The 18,191-nt window shown below is 34.2% G+C and overlaps 1 protein-coding gene and 1 long non-coding RNA gene across 11 annotated transcripts in view; one reads left to right on the top strand and one right to left on the bottom strand.

The window, feature by feature from the left end:
- Nucleotides 1-18,191, bottom strand: part of LOC132021494 (uncharacterized) — a 219,177-nt gene that overhangs the window by 70,739 nt on the left and 130,247 nt on the right. The gene's annotated exons all lie outside the window — the stretch shown is intronic.
- ETAA1 (ETAA1 activator of ATR kinase) lies at nucleotides 1,947-15,543 on the top strand. Of its 2 annotated transcripts, XM_059405955.1 has the most exons (6): nucleotides 1,947-2,477; nucleotides 3,698-3,826; nucleotides 4,085-4,161; nucleotides 7,232-7,344; nucleotides 7,604-9,624; nucleotides 14,651-15,543. In XM_059405955.1, exons 1-6 carry the CDS (start codon nucleotides 2,255-2,257, stop codon nucleotides 14,767-14,769), a joined length of 2,682 nt encoding a protein of 893 aa, XP_059261938.1. In that variant the 5' UTR covers nucleotides 1,947-2,254; the 3' UTR covers nucleotides 14,770-15,543. The 2 variants fall into 2 exon arrangements, with proteins under 2 accessions (XP_059261938.1, XP_059261939.1); XM_059405956.1 differs by lacking the exon at nucleotides 1,947-2,477 and having other exon boundaries at nucleotides 3,739-3,821.

The raw sequence follows: 18,191 nt of genomic DNA, 5'->3' as shown, positions 1-18,191 counted from the left end.
TTCTTCATAGATAGTGACATTTTTGTTCAATTTAAAAATCTTTCCTATCATTAAAACAATTTATAGACATCTCCTAGACATTAAGAAATCTCCTAGAATGTTAATTATTTTATCTCTTACAGTTAAGTGTATAATCAACTTGCACATCATTTGATTTGGGTTATGGTTTGAAATAGAGGTTGTTTCTTCCTTTTCCCACAATGTGAATATCAGTTCGAACAAGTACTGTCTGTTATCTAAAAGTCCTTTTCCCACTGCTTAGGAGTATCATTTTTGTCTTAAATCAAGTGTCCATTTATGTAAAGGTCTGTTTCTGAACCATCTAACTTGTCCCTTTCATGTTTGTCTATCCCTTCACCATTGCCACAGTGTCTTAATTTCCTTGATTTTAAATGTGGTACCCATCCAACTTCACTGGACCTTTGAAAGAGATCTTTGAAAGTTTCTTGGTTATTTTTGATACTTTGCATTTCCATATACATTTAAAATAAGCTTGTCATATTACACACACCCCCCACACACAGAAATCTGCACAAATACACCTACTGCAATTTTGAATGGATTTCCTTTGAGTCAATTTGGGAAGAACTAAGGTAAAAATATTAAGTCTTGCAACCATGAACATGGTGTATGGTGTAATCCTTTTTTTTTTTTTTTCAAGATTTTATTTATTCACTTGAGACAGAGATACAGAGAGAGAGATAGAGAGCGCAGGAGCAGGGGGAGAGGCAGGGGGAGGGGGAGAAGCAGGCTCCCCACTGAGCTTGGAGCCCAAAGGCAGGCTGGACCCCAGGACCTAGAGGATCTGAGCAGAAGGCAGATGCCCAACCATTTGAGCCACCCAGGTGCCCGGGCTTAATCCTTCTTTCACAAGAAAAGTATTTTTCTTATGATTTTCTTATTAACATTTTTTGTAGCTTACATTATTGTGAGAATACAGCATACAATACACACACAAAATATGTGTTAATTAACTTTATGTTATTGGAAGACTTCTAGTCAACAACAATAGGCTATTACTAGTTAAGTTCATTGGGAGTTAAAAGTTACAGTAAATTTTTAACAGCATATGGGTCAGCACCCCTAACACTTGCCATGTTCAAGGGTCAACTGTATTTAAGTCTTTAATTTCTTTCAAAAATATTTCATATTCTCTGTAGAAATGTTGCAATTTTGGTTAAATTTATTTCTAGTTATTTGGTATCTTGCATGCTACTATAAATCATATTTATTTTTTAAAGAGATTTTATGTATTTACTTGAGAGAAACAGAGAGAGAGAGAGAGAGACGGTGACAAAGATAGCAGGAGAGAGGAAGAGAGGAAAAAGCAGGCTCCGCTCTGGGCGAGGAGCCCGATTTGGGGATTCCTGGATCATGTCCTGAGCCAAAGGCAGTCGCCCCAGAAATCGTATTTCTTTAAAAGTCTATGTTTGGGGCCGCCTGGGTGGCTCAGTTGGTTAAGAAGCTGCCTTAGGTTCAGGTCATGATCCCAGTGTCCTGGGATGGAGTCCCACATCAGGCTCCTTGCTTGGCAGGGAGCCTGCTTCTCCCTCTGCCACTAGCCTGCCTCTGTGTCTACCTGTGCTTGCGCTCTATCTCTCTCTCTAACAAATAAGTAAAATCTTAAAAAAAAAAAAAAAAAAAAAAGTCTATGTTTGTTCCTAATACAGTAAGATATAACTGGTCTTTGAATATTTACTTCGTATCTGCAACTCCGTTAAAATAGCTTATAGACTTAATAACTTCTACACTTTTTAGATTTCTCTCTGCACACATCATCTATGAAAAAATAAATTTTTCCTTCCTAGCCTATACCTTTTATTTCTTCTTCAAAATACGAAATCCCGCAATTATTTTAATCGAAGTAATGTGTAACTCCAGCCGTAAATTCAGTAAAAAGATGCCAGGGGATTCAAGTCGCTTTCCACCTCACATACCTCTCACTCAATTCCTATGACCAGCTCACTTCCCCTTCCCATCACTTCCACTCCCATAGAGTCTGAGCGGAGCCCAGCGAGCTTGGAGGCAGGCTGCGGAAGCGCGCGCCGCTGGCTTCGTAACCGCTGCGTCCCGGGCACGGCGACAGCCCCGCCCCTTATCCAGACGCAACCAATCAGCGGCTGTCTCTTTCGAGCGCCCATCGGCCAAAATGGCGGCGGCCGTTGGCGCCGAGTCCGGCTTGTAGTTCCATTGCCTTACTCTCCGGTTGCAAAATGTGAAAGGCGAAGGGGCTGGTAGAGGGGGACTGTAGGCGATGAGTCGGCGAAGGAAACATGGGGACAGCCCTGGCCTGAAGAACACGCCGCGCAAAGCGGCGGCGGCTGAGGAATGCAGCTCGATGGTCGAGCCAGGGAAGAGGCAGCTGAGGTCGGCCCGCGGCTCGAGGCCCCGCAGGGTCGGAGAGACGTCTCCCCGGCCCGTGCCGCAACAAGAGCAGCCTTCAGCAGCCGCTTCGTGCAGTAAAAGTACCCCCGAGGGTGAGACGTCGGCAGCGCGGCCTCTCCGGGCTTAAGCGCTGCATCCCCACAGCCCCGCTTGCAATGGGGAATCCTAGGGTGCGGGTGCGGGTGGGGGTGGAGTCTGAAGTGTTTTCTTTCTCTGGGCTTCGCCCCTCGCCCCTCGTGAGTCCGAGAGGAACATGACGCCACTACCCCCATGGTTTTAGGCTCCGAATTTGAGTTGTGCCACGTTCTGTTTGACCGTCTACTTGCTGCTGCCGCTGTAGGAATAGGCCCTGTGATTGACCTGTTTGAGGGAAGGAGGGCGGCGATTTCTAGACTGCTCCAGTCCCGAGTGGCCGAGCGAGGAAAACTATGGGACAGACTGGCTGCCTTCGGCTTATTTCCAGGAGAATTGCCCCATCTGCCCGTTCTGCCCTGGCTTGCTCCAGTGAAGGGGTCATATAAAAAGCTCTAGCTATCTCTAGCGTCCTCAGAGTTTGGGTGATGTCTCACTTCATGATTTATAAACCGGAAGTTCCTGTATGATGTCCCTCCAAGTCGGAAACTAAGGGCCCCTGAGTATTTCATTCTGGTCAATTTGGGGTGTTGTTTGTTTGTTTGTTTGTTTGTTTTTCCCCAGAGATTTCTAATAAATCCCGGTAGGAGCTGAAGTTTACACAAAAGCTCTTTGTAAAAGTGTGTTCTTAAAATACGACTGTTGTTACCTTATTTGTCTTTAGTTTACTCCCGTGAAGCAATTCTGGAATGAACAAAAACAAATGTTTGTAGAAATTTAAAAGTGATGCTGGACAAAACTTCACAGGAAATGGGTAGCTAAAGTTTTTGGAAGTAATGAGTCTAAGTTGGATAGAGTTCATGAAAAGGGGCTAAACAGACTTTTACTGAAGTTTCTTCTGGGAGCTTTTTGGTTTTTGAAATGTATCTTTAAATTACAGGTGGTTCCCAAAACCTCCAAATGCCAGTGGTAATGAATGGAGTGAATAGATTGTACAGTATTATACGTTCATAGAGCTACTGGGTTATATTAAAATACTTGTTATTTACAGTGTCAAATTTGTGAAGTATTACAAGGATTATTATGTGAAAAATTTCAGTTATTAAAGTAATATCTCTGGGAGAAGATTTTACAATTGGACTATAAAAAGTAATCTAAAGGATATGTGACTTTGGGGTATTAGGAAGTAAAGTAATGCTTTACAATGCAATAATTGTTTTTTTAATCTTATTTTATGTAGAAAGATATGAAACACCAAAGAGAGTCCTGAAAATGGATATATTGTCATCTGCCTTCAGTTCTCCTAATGATCCAGATGGACAGAATGATATCTTCTGGGATCAGAATTCTCCAATGACAAAACAGTTAGGTAATTTATTAATATTTTTATCTGGGTAAATATTTGCCAAATGATTAGGATTTAATTATAGCATTTCAGTAGGGTAATAACAGAACATTTATACAACAGATGTTTTTTGAGAATCTTATGTGATTGTTATGGTACGTATATGATGTCAGTGCTTGGTGATCTAAGCCATACTAATTAAAACTGTTTTCTAAGGAATGACTGCTATTTTTAAAATTAAGTTTTTTGTTTACCATTTATAGAAGTGTCTTTGTTCTTTAGGTAAAGGAAGAAAAAAACAGAGTTACACCACAGATAGTGATGAAATCTCACATATTGTTAATCGTATTGCTCCTCAGGTAAATATCACTAGTTTTATATTTCATTTTAAACCTATGAAAACTATACCAATAGGCCCATATATGAAAAATGTTTGTTTTTTACAATTAGGTTTTCTGAAAATAAAGCACCAAAGGTTACTTTTACCTTTTACACTACTGAAATGTATATTTTGAAGAAGGAATATAATGTATAATTGGCAATATATATTTTCTTAAGCATATATCCTATATTTTAATTTTTTTAGAGTAATAATTTTTACTGTTTTTAATGTTTAACAGTATACAGCATTATTTTTAAAGTTATTAAAATAATAGACAATAAAAATTCAAACTTTTTAATGTTTTTTGTGATTGGTATTTGTTTATTGTCTATAGCACACTTCTTCCCCATTGAAATTGCTCTTCTTAATACTTGTGGACTAATACAATCATTGAGAAGCATTCATAAAAGTAGAAAACATTGAAGTTAGTTCTCAGCCTGCCTCCTATATTGGGTGACCATAATCTAAACTCTCAGAAATTTAGTTCATTCAGTCATCAACTAGAATTACTTGTCTTGCTCTCTCCATTGGACTATTATGAAGATTAAAGGAGATAAAAATTCCTTGTAAACATAGAGCACTTTAAATGTAAGGTTATTTTAAAGTTCATTATGATAGTTAAATTATATGCTGTCATAGAACCATCTTCAAAAGTTTCTTTTTTCAGGTCCTGTACCACTTGAATGAAATAGAAATACAAGTTTAAGGCAGCCTCTATTCTGAACCTATTTACTGTCCTCTCTCCTTTTTTTTATTTAACAATATTTGAATTCAGAAAACATCTAGTTTTTGCTCAGTGTCCTCTCTGTAGGAAGTATGGGATTTTTCCTTGACATACCCTTGGATAGTGACTATATGTTCACCATAAACAATAGATGGCATAGTCCCAAACTGTGGTTACAAGGAATTACCATCATCCAGGTGGAGGAGACTGGAAATAAAGTTTTTCTTAGTGGCTATAAAATATCCAAAATTACAATTAGCACAGTCAAAACAACTCTGTTGCTACTAGCTCTGCATTCCATGTTTGGCATGTCATAGAAATTCATTTTACATATGGTTCATTAGTTAATAGCTTTTATAACATAATACTATTTACTTCATAAGTTAACAATAGGCCTTCATTAATTGTGGGTTTCACATGAAAGAAGCAATAATAAAATGTGTTTGGACTGGCCAGCTTAAGTAGTGATAAAAAGATAGTTGAGTAAATTACTGGACCCTTTACCTAAGTGGGCTGGAAGTAATAGCTCACATAAAGAAATGGCAACAATATGCAAGTGGTAACTTGTATATAAGGAAAAATACAGTAAAATTAGTTGCTTTTAAAGGGTACTCTTTTCAACTAAAGCATGTAGATCTTTGGTAGTGTAAGATTATCATGTTCTCAGAATGACCTATTCATGTTTTTTATTTTTAGGTGAGTAACCCCCTCAAGTAGTTATTTAAGTCACCTTGGTATTTTCAGAGATGGCTTTTTCTTTTTTTTCAAATTATGCACTTCAGTTTTCCCTGGACAGTCATTTAACTTTCTTGAGGGATACTTTTCATATAGTGTTTGTTAGTCATCATTTTTGTACAACTCTACTCAGAATATTCTGTAGGATTAAATGAAGTAATTTGTTTACATACCTTATATAGCACCTGGATTGTAGTTGGAAAACAGTAAATTATGCAAGTATTATTAAAGAGATTTTAAAAATATAACACAAATAGTATAAAAACATACATAGGGCCCTTGTATATATAAAATTGGATATATAAAGTTGGCATACCTTTATTGTCTAAAAATTGAATGAATTTTAAAATACTTGGTAAATGGACAAAGGGTCCATCATTAAATCATTAAGAATATTTTCCCTAATTCAGAGTTGTTGAAACAAGAGTGAAAATATATATTGAGTCTGAAAGTAAAATTATTGATTACTGGAGCTATTGTGAAGCTAAAAATCTATTGTGATTTTAGCTATTGTGAAGCTAAAATCTAGGTTCAACTGGACATCTAAGAAAACTTTGTTGATTAAGAATTTTAAAGTACCAAGTTGTAGGGATATTTTCATCTAAACCTAGTGAATAAATATAAACTGATAGCTTCTTCATGCCTAGCATTTTGCTTAATGCTGATCATAAGATCAGTCCATGCTTTCAAGTATCCTAACCTACTGATAAGATTACTTTTAGCTTGTGTGATAGTTATTTATGTTCATTCTAAGTACTCTGTTCATCCTAAGTACAAAAAGAGTAGAAAATGGTTAAACCATTTGATTTGTTGGTCTGTAACTAATGAATAAATTCATTTTCTAATTTTTTTGCATGATCAACTAACTGACTGAAAGGAGTAGCAAAAAGATCCAGGATTAAAATGGCCCTTTGTTTTACATTTTAGTGGTTAAATTTCTTTTCCTGCTTTCTCTACTTATTTTTGTTCTTATCCCTGCCTTTCTTAGCAACATTTCTAACTTTGCACTTGACTCTGTCCTGAGTTTAATTTAGAGTGTTTTCAATTCAGGTCAACATAGATTGTCCAACCTTAGATAAAGATTATAATAGGATAGGGAAAATTTGGAGAATCAGGTGATACAGAAAGATTTCCATATGTTTCTCTCTATTCTTAATAAGTCAGTTTTCTGTTGGGGCAAAAAAAGACTGCTTTTACTGTTGAATATGTATTAGTTAATTAAATTATTAAAATTAATTTTTTAGAAAGTAAAAATTTACTAATTCTGAATGTTTTCATTTCCTGAAACATATAAGGATCACTTCTTACAGCTTTTTATTGCCATCCTCCACCTTCTCATTTTTCGCGAATTTACTTAGTAACTGTCACCTTACCAGAATTTATTGCTTTAGGAAAATAATTTAGTGTAGATAAAGTTTTCTTTTCTTTCTTTCTCTCTTTCTTTCTTTCTTTTTGGTATATAACTCTTTTTTCCCCCTAAAGTTTTCTTTTCTTTTCTTTTTCTTTCTTCCTTCTTTCCTTTCCTTCCTTCCTTCCTTTCTTTCTCTCTTTCTGGTATATGACTCTTTTTTTCCCCCTTCTTCTAAAGGATGAAAAACCAACAACAAACTCCATGCTAGGCATGTGGATTGGTGCAACTGCTATTCCTTGTACTCCTAGTGTAGCAAAAGGAAAATCAAGAGCAAAAATCAGCTGCACAAAGTAAGTTCAAACTTTTCATCTTTCCTGAGATTCAGTGGAGTAGATATTTTTAATAATAATCTGTTTTGGTTTTGTAAATAAATACATCAAAATGGCTATAAATTAAATTTTTTAGGTTTGACATATAGAATTTTAGGCTCACGATAATTGTGTTAAAATTTTGAGTTTTAATATATTAAAATATGCTTAATAACAGTTGAAAATCTATAATGACTCCTAGATGTTTTCTTATTTATAATTTCTAAAATTTTTTTAATAGGTTAAAAACACAAAATCGAGAGGAAGAACTTATGAAATTAGCTAAGCAATTTGATAAAAATATGGAAGAGCTAGATGTGATTCAAGAGCAAAACAAAAGAAATCATGGTTTTATCCAGGCAATTTCAGAAGCAGAGACTTTAAGCAATTATAAAGATAATATGCAGATGCAGTTATTATATGATACAGTTCCTGAAATAGATAATTCTATAATAAAGAAGCCACTGAAAGAAAATATCAAAACACCTATAGAAAATGATCAGAGTAACAGTCCGAAGCCATTTGACCAAAATGCTGAAGCAGCCTTTAATGCCATTTTTGATGGCTCTACTCAGAAGTGTAGTGGACAGTTCAGCCAAGATTTGTCGGATGCTTTTTTGAATCTGAGTAACACCACCTTTGGAAAGAAAAGCACTTTAAAAGAGGAGAAAATCATTACGAATGAAAGTCTGCCAGATAAAACCCCAGGATCACTTTTTTGTCAAGTAGACACTCCTGGAATCACAAAATCATGTGTGACTTCTTATACTGAGAAGCAAGAAGCTTTCCATAAACCCCTTGACACATTTACTACCAGCGATTTTGAGGATGATTGGGAAAACTTACTAAGTAATGAACCTTTCGCTATGCAAAATGTCAAAATGTGTGAACTTTTCCCTGCTCCTAAAACAGCCCAGATTGCTGATCAAAAGGGAATTTATAATTTTAACAATAAAAATGATAAAAATAAGTCCAGAATGAATACAAGTCTAGATACCAGGTTAAAGGATTCAAAAATTTTACAGGATCTCCCGTCAAAGACACAAAACAAGGAATTAATAGATTTTGGAAAATATGGGTTTTCACTAAATCCAAACGATAAACCAAACAAATTACCACCCACTGGAAATAAAATGAAATTTGAGAAATCTTTCAGTAAAACTGTTGTTCAAGACAAAATTCAAGACTGTGCAGTTGCGTCTAACCGGACAGAAGATAGGCACACTAAATTTACTTCTAATGTAAATACTTCTGAAAAGTCAACTTTGAACATGGGACATTGTAATGAACAAAAAAATAAGTCCACTTATAATCAGTCTTTTAAAGCACCTGCTAATATAGATAATTTTGGCTCTGCAACTTTGGGCATTGAAAACAGTGTTTATAATCCAAATCAGACTAATGCATCAAAGTTAGGTTCGTTCTTTGATGACTGGAATGATCCGTCATTTGCCAATGAAATTGTCAAAGCATGTCATCAATTAGAGAATACCTGGGAAGGAGATGATGTAGATGATGATTTATTATACCAAGCATGTGATGATATTGAAAGACTAACTCAGCAACAAGACATTAGAAAGGACAGCAAGATATTAGAAAGTAAACTTGAGATCAATAATAGTTCCAAACATGGAGCCAAAAACATGTTTACTACATCTAAACAAGAAAGTCAATCAGTGCAATCAAAGCATTTGAACCTGAGCAGCATTTCAGGCAATGTATCTTTCACAAACAGCTCACAATTAAATAAACAAGTGAAAATGGAAAAAGAAATTTGTGGAAATTCTCCAAGCTTTTTAGGTGCTACGACTAATTTAAAAATATACTCTAAGAATTCAGATGGTCAGATCAATAGTCTACATTATTCCTGGAATAACACTGATTTTCCAGTACAAGTGAGTAGTACTGAATCAGTTCGTATGGGAAATTCAAGTTTGAATGTGAATTCAGACCACGGGAATACAGAAACTGCTACTTACAAGAAGAAATTAAGTACTCCGCATTTATCCCATAGGTGCACAACAGATGGAGCGAAGAGTGACCTTAACAGACCAGTTAGATTTCCTAAGTACACATTTACGAAGATGAAAAATTCTCAAGTTCTTTCCCAGTTTAATCAAAATTGTCTGTCAACCAGTATTTCTGATACCAAAATTACACAGGGTTTACAGAGAAATAAAACTGCCAGCCCATTTTGTGGGAAGACTGTTCAACAGCAGTCTTTGGTGAAATGTTCTGAATCTTTGAAACAACCTTCAAAAGGTATGTATAAAAGAGTTTTCTTTGAAAATTATCACCTGGGAAAGTAGCTAAACTAGTTATTTGTTATATTTGTGTAATAAAATTTAAAAAATCACAATGTCTAGAATTCTTAAAGTGACTTTTACAAATAATTATGTTCTAATATACAAAGGGTGGGTAATTTATATTTTCGGATTGCATTAGATTCTTTCTTAGCTTTTAATATGGTGACTAGCATATGGTCAGTACTCAATATTTGTTGAATGTTTTCTGAATTATTTCTTAGAAAATTACACTTTTAGGTAGATATAATGCTGTGAGATTGTTTACTAAATATCTCCTTGTTTCAAAACTTGAATCTTACTCCTCTGTTTAGCAGACACTGAGGTGAACGGTGTTTGAAAATTCAGAGCATTCTAATTAAACACATTTTTACTATAATATCTGATATGAAATTGTTAGTTGTGATGGTTAGAACTGTAATTTGCTTAGTCCAACCTGTCATCTTTGGTTCTTCTGATTCCTCTCCCACAGTTCTATCAAGTTCCATTATTTCTACCTCAAAATAATACATCTCAAAATAGTCCATTTTTCTCACTCTTAACCGCTACCATCCTTATCCAAATCAACTTTTTTTTGACTAGATTGTAGTTCTTTTATCTGTCCCTTTTCAATTCTCTCCAAACAGTAGAATAATCTTTTCACAAACAGGCAAACCTGGCATTCCTGTGCTTAACCACAACCTTCAATGCTGGCCTGTCATTTTTCAAATAAAATTCCAGGGGCACCTGAGTGACTTAGTCTGTTAAGCTGCTGCCTTCGGGTCTGGTCATGATCCCTGGGGCCTGGGTTTGAGTCCTGCATCAGGCTCCCTGCTCGGCAGAGGGTGGCTTCTCTCTCTTCCTCTGCCTGCCATTCTGCGTACTTGTATTCTTTATCTCTCTATCAAATAAGTAAATAGAATCTTTAAAAAAAAAAAAAGAAAACAAACAAAATTCCTACTCTGTGTTGATTTACAAGGTTCTGGATTATCACTCCTTAGCCTCTCTGTCTTCTTTTTTACCTCACCTACTAAGCTTCAACTACACTAGCTATCTTTGAATTCCTTGAACAGAATAGTTTCTTTCCTGGACCCCTGGGTGGCTCAGTCAGTTGAGCAGCTGCCTTCAGCTTGGGTCACGATCCCAGGATCCTGAGATCGAGTTCCCCATCGGGCTCTCTGCTTAGTGAGGAGCCTGCTTCTCCCTCTGCCTGCTCTTCCGCTGCTGTGCACATTCTCTCTCTCTCTCAGAAATAAATAAAGTCCTTAAAAAAAAAAAAAAAAGAATAGTTTCTTTCCTAGTTCAGGAGCTCTGACTGTCATAGTCCCAACTAAAACTACTTCCCAGGATATATCCCCCCTATTCCTGTCTATTCATAGGTGCTTTTTTATCCTTAGGTCTCAACTTAAATATGACTTCCTCATAGAGACGTTCCTTGAACAATCTATAAATAGGTCAAAAGACCTATAATCTCTCTTATTTCCTTCATTTCTTTTACCACAATTTGAAAGCAAGTATTGATTATTGTCTGTCCTATTTGTGAATACCTAGGCCTGTCACCGCATCTGCCACTTAGATGTTTAGTAAGTATTTGAATGAATATCATGCCACATAATGTGAAAATCTGTTATTCACTGATATTGTAATGCTTTATAAAGGGACTGTGTCTGGCATAACTACTCGTACATCTTAATGCCTAGTTTTTTTCACTGCCTCATGTTTTTACAGATGCTCTTTCCTTTACCAGAAACTTAGTGCCCCCATGTGCATATACCAAATCTGCCTGACCATTTTCCACTTGTTTTTTAAAACACAGTATGTTTCTATCCACCCCAATAATTTAGCTTCAGTTTTTTTGGGTTTCTCCAATACCCAGTGTTACTTCTGTTACAGCATTTACTATGCTAGCTTGTAATTATTGATTTTCTTAATCAGTCTTCCTCACTTGGGGCTAACATTAGGATTCTTATCTATTATGTAGATCAATGCTAATAAGGTGAGGGAGTTTTTAGCTGCTTTTAACATTAGATCATTGTTTTCTGTTTAGATTCTAGATGATGATTTTGTTGGCATTACTGCTACAACTTTCCTATTTAAGTGCTTCCACCTATTTTTTTTTTTAAGATTTATAACAGTAGTATGTTGGTTGTTTAAAAAGAAGGAAAGAAAACAGAATAGATTAATTTGAAGTCAAAAAATAAATTCTCTGTTTCTCTTTCCTCACAGCCATTCCTCAGGGAAAAACCACAGTTAACAGTTTGGAATACATCATGTAGAATATGAAATCATGTATGCATGTTTGTGTGTATGAATACATGTGTATACCTACACATTTATTTAATCAGATGGAATTAAATACTGTGTACCTAAGATTTGGCAACTTGGTTTTGCCTTCATTAAATATAGCTATTTTTCCCTGTCATTCATGTAGTTTTGCTTCAGTCCTTTTCATCACTACATAGTATGTCTTTATACAGATATACCATGATTTATTTAACTGTTTCTCTATTGATGGAAAGTTCAGTTTGGTTGCATTTTTGGCATTATAAACAGTCCTTCAGTGAATATACTTCTACATAAATTTCTCCATGCTCATATGATTGTATCTGTTAATTATTAAAAAATTGATGTAAGATAATGTTTTGAATTTGATGGCTAGCACCAGATCTTCCCAAAAAGTTATATCAGTTTATATTTTTTATCAACATTGACAACGAATACTTCCCTACATTATAACCTAGGTATTTTGAAACAATTGAAAATTTGTGGTCAAGCTATAATAATTTTAAATATTTGAATTTATATTTAAATATTTGAATTTATATTTAAATATATATTTATATTTAAGTGTAATTAATTGGACCATACTCAACATGAATTTAGTTCATATAGTTATAACTATATTAAAGACTACATCTCTGGAATATTTATTTGAGTTTTCCCAAACACTATCCTTCTGCATTTTTTGTGTGGATAATCTCTCTTTCAGTTTCTTTTATCAGTTTGTTTAAGTTTACTGATAGTACCTAATCTTCTAATTAACATTATTCTTCTTGATATTTTCTATTGTTTTACTTTGTTATGTTGCAAGAGGCTCTCCAGAGACTATCTCTGAAACAAAACCCATTTCACTACCTTATTGCTATAAGGCAGGGTTGGATAGACCATGGCCTATCTAAATCCAGCCCATAGCCTGTTTTTGTACAGCCAGCATGCTAAAATGGTTTTCACATTTTAAATAGTCGAAAAAATCAGAAGAGTAATAATATTTCATGACCTTTGAAACTTTCATGGACTTCAGATTTCACCATCACTAAACAAAATTTTATTTGAACACAGTCACATCATTTGTATTGTCCATTTCTGACTTTTCATGCTACAATGACAGATCTTAACACTTCCAATGAAAGTCCATATGACCTTCAAAGATTAACATATTTACTTTCTGGCCATTTACAGAATTTTTTTTTCCTCTTTTGCTGACCTCTGCTTTAGGATAAACATTAAGAAAAGCCACTCTTTCTGTGTAACTTGCAATAGTTTGAGACTTGGCCATGTATTTTTATTGAAGATTGAGTTAAAGGAAAGGCTGATGGGAGAGAAATGGATGTCTCTAAATCAAAATTCCATAGTGTGACTTTATCTACATCATTTGAAATTATTTTCCAAGAATATCACCAAGCCAGTTGTAGGGAACTATGTTCTTTTCTGCTATCATGGATTATTAACCTGTTTTCCTTCCAAACTTACGGTCAATACAGTGCAACTGTGTGTGTGTTTGTGTGTGTATGTATTCTGAGTTTATGTTTCTCAACTTTGAGACTAAAACAGTAGACAATTAGTCAAGCTAATTATAAAGTATCTTATAGCATCTTTCTATAAGGAAAAATACCTACAAATCTGTGAGATAATTAGTTTAGGAAATAAATAAGGCATCAGAGTAATCTGGGGAGTTTATCTGCAATATTTATCTCAACCCTGAACATGCTCTCCCATTTCCAATTATACCGAGAAAGGAAGGGGAGACAGATAATTTATTTTGGATATATAATCTCCCTTAGTTAACAAGGGAAATGTCTTTTAAAGTCTGAACCTTTGTCTAGATGTTAGTGTAAATAATACTTCTCTGCCAGCAGTACTACAGATTTGTATTCTATGAGAGGCAGATTTTACAAGATAAACAGTTTTACCAATACAAGGTCATATAAATATGATTCAAGGTGATGGTCTTAATTTTAAAACATCCTTTAAATGAGAAAATACGTTTGCTAATCTTAAAGTTCGATTCTTATTAGCATTATGTAGATAATCTTTTAGCCCAACGTGACTAAACTGTATACTTAAAAAGACATTCAAATTGAAGATTTTATTCAAATACTCTTTTTGAAATTTCTAATGTTTATATAAAATGTATTCTCTAAATAAAAATATTTGACAGTGAATTATGTGCTTATTGTCATGATAGATTTCACCAGATCACTCTAAAACATTTGTCCTCAATGGCTAAAATGGAAATCTTGGAGCTCTATAGAGGAAAAAAAGTTGATGTGAATATTAATATAGTTATTTTAGAGGGAAAAATAGACTATTTGAGGTATTCATATTTAATTCATTATATTTTGACTACTTTTCTGTTAAAGTTTATATAGCATTTAAATTCCCAGTTTTTAAAAAATACTCATTTTGTCGATTATATAAATTAGATGTCCTTCATCTAATTTGCAAGAATTATGTGCTAGGAAGTTAAAATGTACAGTTTTAATCAAATGAACTTTATCACACTGTGAAAAGGTATATAAAATAAGGACAGATTGATCGGTGCTTGATTTTCCTTTGGCCTAGGGTACTGTGTCTGTATGTGGAATGTTGTATTTAGTAGTTTAGCATGATTTAATAGTTATACCAATATGGCAAGTCTGGATAATAAAAAAGTAAAAATTAAAATTCATATTCAGGATACCTTTATAGTCTATAATAGTAATATCTATATTTTGTTTAATTTTTAGAGGAAGAAGAAAAAAATAAAAAGTATTCTCCTGAAGAAATTCAAAGAAAAAGACAAGAAGCACTGGTTCGAAGAATGGCCAAAGCACAGGCCTCATCTGTAAAGGCAGCTCCCACTTAACATGATTTCTTTTATGAAATATTAGTTGGAAGACAAAGACAGTTAATAGCTATCTATGATAGGAAATATTTTTTCTTGATTTCTCTGTGAGAAATTTAATGCTGACTTATTAAGCATGGACTTTTTTTTTTTAATGGACTTCTGTTTTATTTAATAAATCAATGTTTGCAATAGTCAATGAAATCTTTCCTTGGAGAGGTATGTGGAAATAATTACATATAAGTTTTGAAAATTCAGGAGAGTTAGCAATTATGTTATAGAATTATAAGAGTAAAGGAGTATATTTTTAAATATTGTGGGTCATCCAAAGATAGGTAATCTACTAATTTTTTATTATAATAACAAAGCTTCAACTCACTAAATAAGTATTTTTTTATAGTTTTACTTTCAATAACTTTTTAAGTTTTTTATATACTTCTGAATCTTAAAAATACTTTCATATTCTTAGGAAATTGGTTGGTGGGAAATAAAGGACTTTAATTTATTTGTAAGGAAATTACTATTTTCAGTTCCTAGTCTGAAATAGATCTTAATTTTAGTTTTCTAAAACATAATGTATTTTGGAAACCTTCCACTATTTTCAGGGAAAATGCTGATTTAAGAAGTTTGGGGGGGAAAAAAGACTAGCTATATAAATAATATAGTACTATTAACATTTAGAACTGTCAGAACCTTTAGATGTCATTGGGTCCAACTTCTTTATTGTATGGATGAGAAATGAATACTGTTATTCTGGAAGTCACGAGGCAAATTAAAGCTATGCTGGGATTAGAATGATTTCTTTTATTCTAATGAACACCTAAACAATTACACCATTATACTTTCAAGTATTAATTAGTATACAAAATAATTTTGTAGGAGCATTAATTATTTCATAATATAAAACTAAAAAAAAAATAGTAACTCAAAGTACATTAAGGACTGTTTAATAATAATGCTCATTGTTTCTTGTATTAAAGAATTCATTCCAGAATATAAAAGTGAGAATCTTTCTCTTTTTAGTTTACCTATAACTATTTAATTTTCCCTTAACTATTTTTCTGACTTTACTAATTTGTTCATCTCTATTACCTTATTTTTTCCTTTATGTCTGTTTAGAATTCACTAAGCCAGAAAAATCAAAGCAGAGGTCAGAAGACAATAAGGATGCTTTATTTGTCTTAAGTGGCTTTGGGAGACTTGATGAAAGGTATACATGTGAAACACCTATTAGTGCATTCACCACTATTCAGGTGTCTTAGAACTATTATAATATCAAAATAATTAAATGCATTTAAGCTATGGCTATATAGAGACGTATCATTCTGAAAATTATATTTTCATATATACAGTAGAGTAATACATTCTTCCTTAAGGTATTATTGGAAACAGTAGAGATTAGTGGCCCTTCAGTGAACACACAGAGGGCTATGTAGATCATTTCTCTAGGCTGGCTTTTTCCAATTTTTAGGAAATCTGTTTCTACAGAGAAGAGCCAGTTGGTAGGCCTAACAGCTGTATTCCAGATCAAGCCCGACTGCTGTTTATGCATCTAAGGTTGGCCATGGAAAAACTGATATTAATAACGCCATGATCGCAGGAAAGTCCACTGCACAATAGAGCCCATCTATTACTACTCTTTCTTGCTGCAGACAGGCAACCCTGATCCCAGGAAAACTTGGGTTGCTTTATTACACAGTCGAGTGTATGCAGGCATATATCACACCTGGGGAAACAGTGCTTATATCATACTGTTGTCATTAACTTTTACATTCCTGAGAACAGTGGCACCTTACTTATCTCTGTCTACCCAATACTGATACACAATTGTTACTTATCAAATATTTTATGAATTTAGATATATTCTGATGGCAGAGTTCTGCCTCCCCATACTTAAAGCAATTTGACTCTGATTCCCTGAGCTATTCAGAATTAGGAAATGTTTCTAGGAACAATTTAAATTTAGCCCAATACTGATTAGTGTAAGTGACAATTTATCGAAAGTTTAACCATGATCTTCAATTCTTGCCACAATGAGATGATCAGAATCACTTGTGGGACTCAAAAATAAAACAACAAACATGTGTTGTTGTGCCGCCTTTAGACTTCATAAATGAGTACATCTAGGGATAGATTTCAGATATATGTGCTTTTAGGGCGCCTGGGTGGCTGGGTTAAGCCTCTGCCTTCAGCTCAGGTCATGGTCCCAGGATCCTGGGATCGAGTCCCACATCGGGCTCTCTGCTCGGCAGAGAGCCTGCTTCTTCCTCTCTCTCTTTCAGTCTGCCTCTCTGCCTACTTGTGATCTCTGTCTGTCAAATAAATAAATAAAATCTTAAAAAAAAAAAAAAAGATTTCAGATATATGTGCTTTTAAAGTTCATTAGCTAATAGCCACCAGGGTTGAAAAAAAACTGTAATTGCTAAACTTCTGTAAGTTGCTAAATGCTTTATTTACCATGAATGATTTTAAGAAATTACTATAACTAATTTGCTTCTTGAAACTATGTAAATAACACTTTTGCTGCCACTTTACAAAAAAACTGAAATAAGCATATTAAGTGACATTCTCAGGGTCACACATAAAGTAGTTGAAGCTAAGAGTTTGAACCCAAGCAGTCTAATTTCAAAACTGTGATCTTAACTGTTAAGAATACTATCATTCTTGGAAACTATTCATAAAAATCACTTGTCTGTGGAAGTTATATGTACAGGAAAGAATTGCTACATTTCAGGCAAGTGTGACAAAAAACCCCACTAGAATTCTATAGCTTAACTCTAGCTCAGGAAAATTTTTTTACAGTCCTAGTTGCTGTTACAGATGACTCCTATACTGTATGTATACATGAGCAGGTGGGTATGTACTGATTATATGAGTCCACACAGAGATCTTTTTCATTCAACCACTAAACAAAAGCATAGAGAAATACATAAAATGTATAGCTATTTAAAATGTCTTCATTTTACTTCACTGTTTAGTAACTTCTGGGTGTTCTGGTTTTAAATCTATTATGGAAAGCTTAATTGCCTAGTCTAAGATGAAATGGCATACCTCAAGCTGCTAGTAAAACTCTGATCCAAGTAATAAAATCGAGGCTTCTGGTTAGATTCATACTATATAGAAGAGTGGTATTCTGCATTTAATTTGTTACAATATGTTATTGTTAAATCCAAGCTCACACAGATTGTAGTTGGGAAAAGGAAAAGTATTTTAATAGTATTTTCAGATAATTACAAATACTCTTTTCTGATATTACAAAAAACTCAAGAAGTGGTAGTTTCTTAAAAGATAGCTCAAACTTCTGTTTCCAGCCAAGATGGAATAATGACCGCATATACCCTTCTTGCTGAAAGAACCAAATTAACAAACTACATGGAAAAGTGGATTTCAGGATGACCTGAGAATGAAGAAACAAAGGGAGCCCTACGATTTTCCAGCTTACC

Source organism: Mustela nigripes, chromosome 7, assembly GCF_022355385.1.
Source record: "Mustela nigripes isolate SB6536 chromosome 7, MUSNIG.SB6536, whole genome shotgun sequence".
NCBI classification, from domain to species: Eukaryota; Metazoa; Chordata; class Mammalia; order Carnivora; family Mustelidae; genus Mustela; species Mustela nigripes.
Note: the sequence above shows the minus strand (reverse complement) of the source record. Positions and strands in the feature narration are given on the sequence as shown.

What these genes read in the sequence shown, in the direction of transcription:
- ETAA1 (XM_059405955.1), top strand. Translation starts at nt 2,255, where the DNA reads ATGAGTCGGCGAAGGAAACATGGGGACAGCCCTGGCCTGAAGAACACG. An exon ending in CAGTAAAAGTACCCCCGAGG is followed by an intron (nt 2,478 to 3,697) that starts GTGAGACGTCGG and finishes TATTTTATGTAG; the next exon opens with AAAGATATGAAACACCAAAG. An exon ending in TCCAATGACAAAACAGTTAG is followed by an intron (nt 3,827 to 4,084) that starts GTAATTTATTAA and finishes TTTGTTCTTTAG; the next exon opens with GTAAAGGAAGAAAAAAACAG.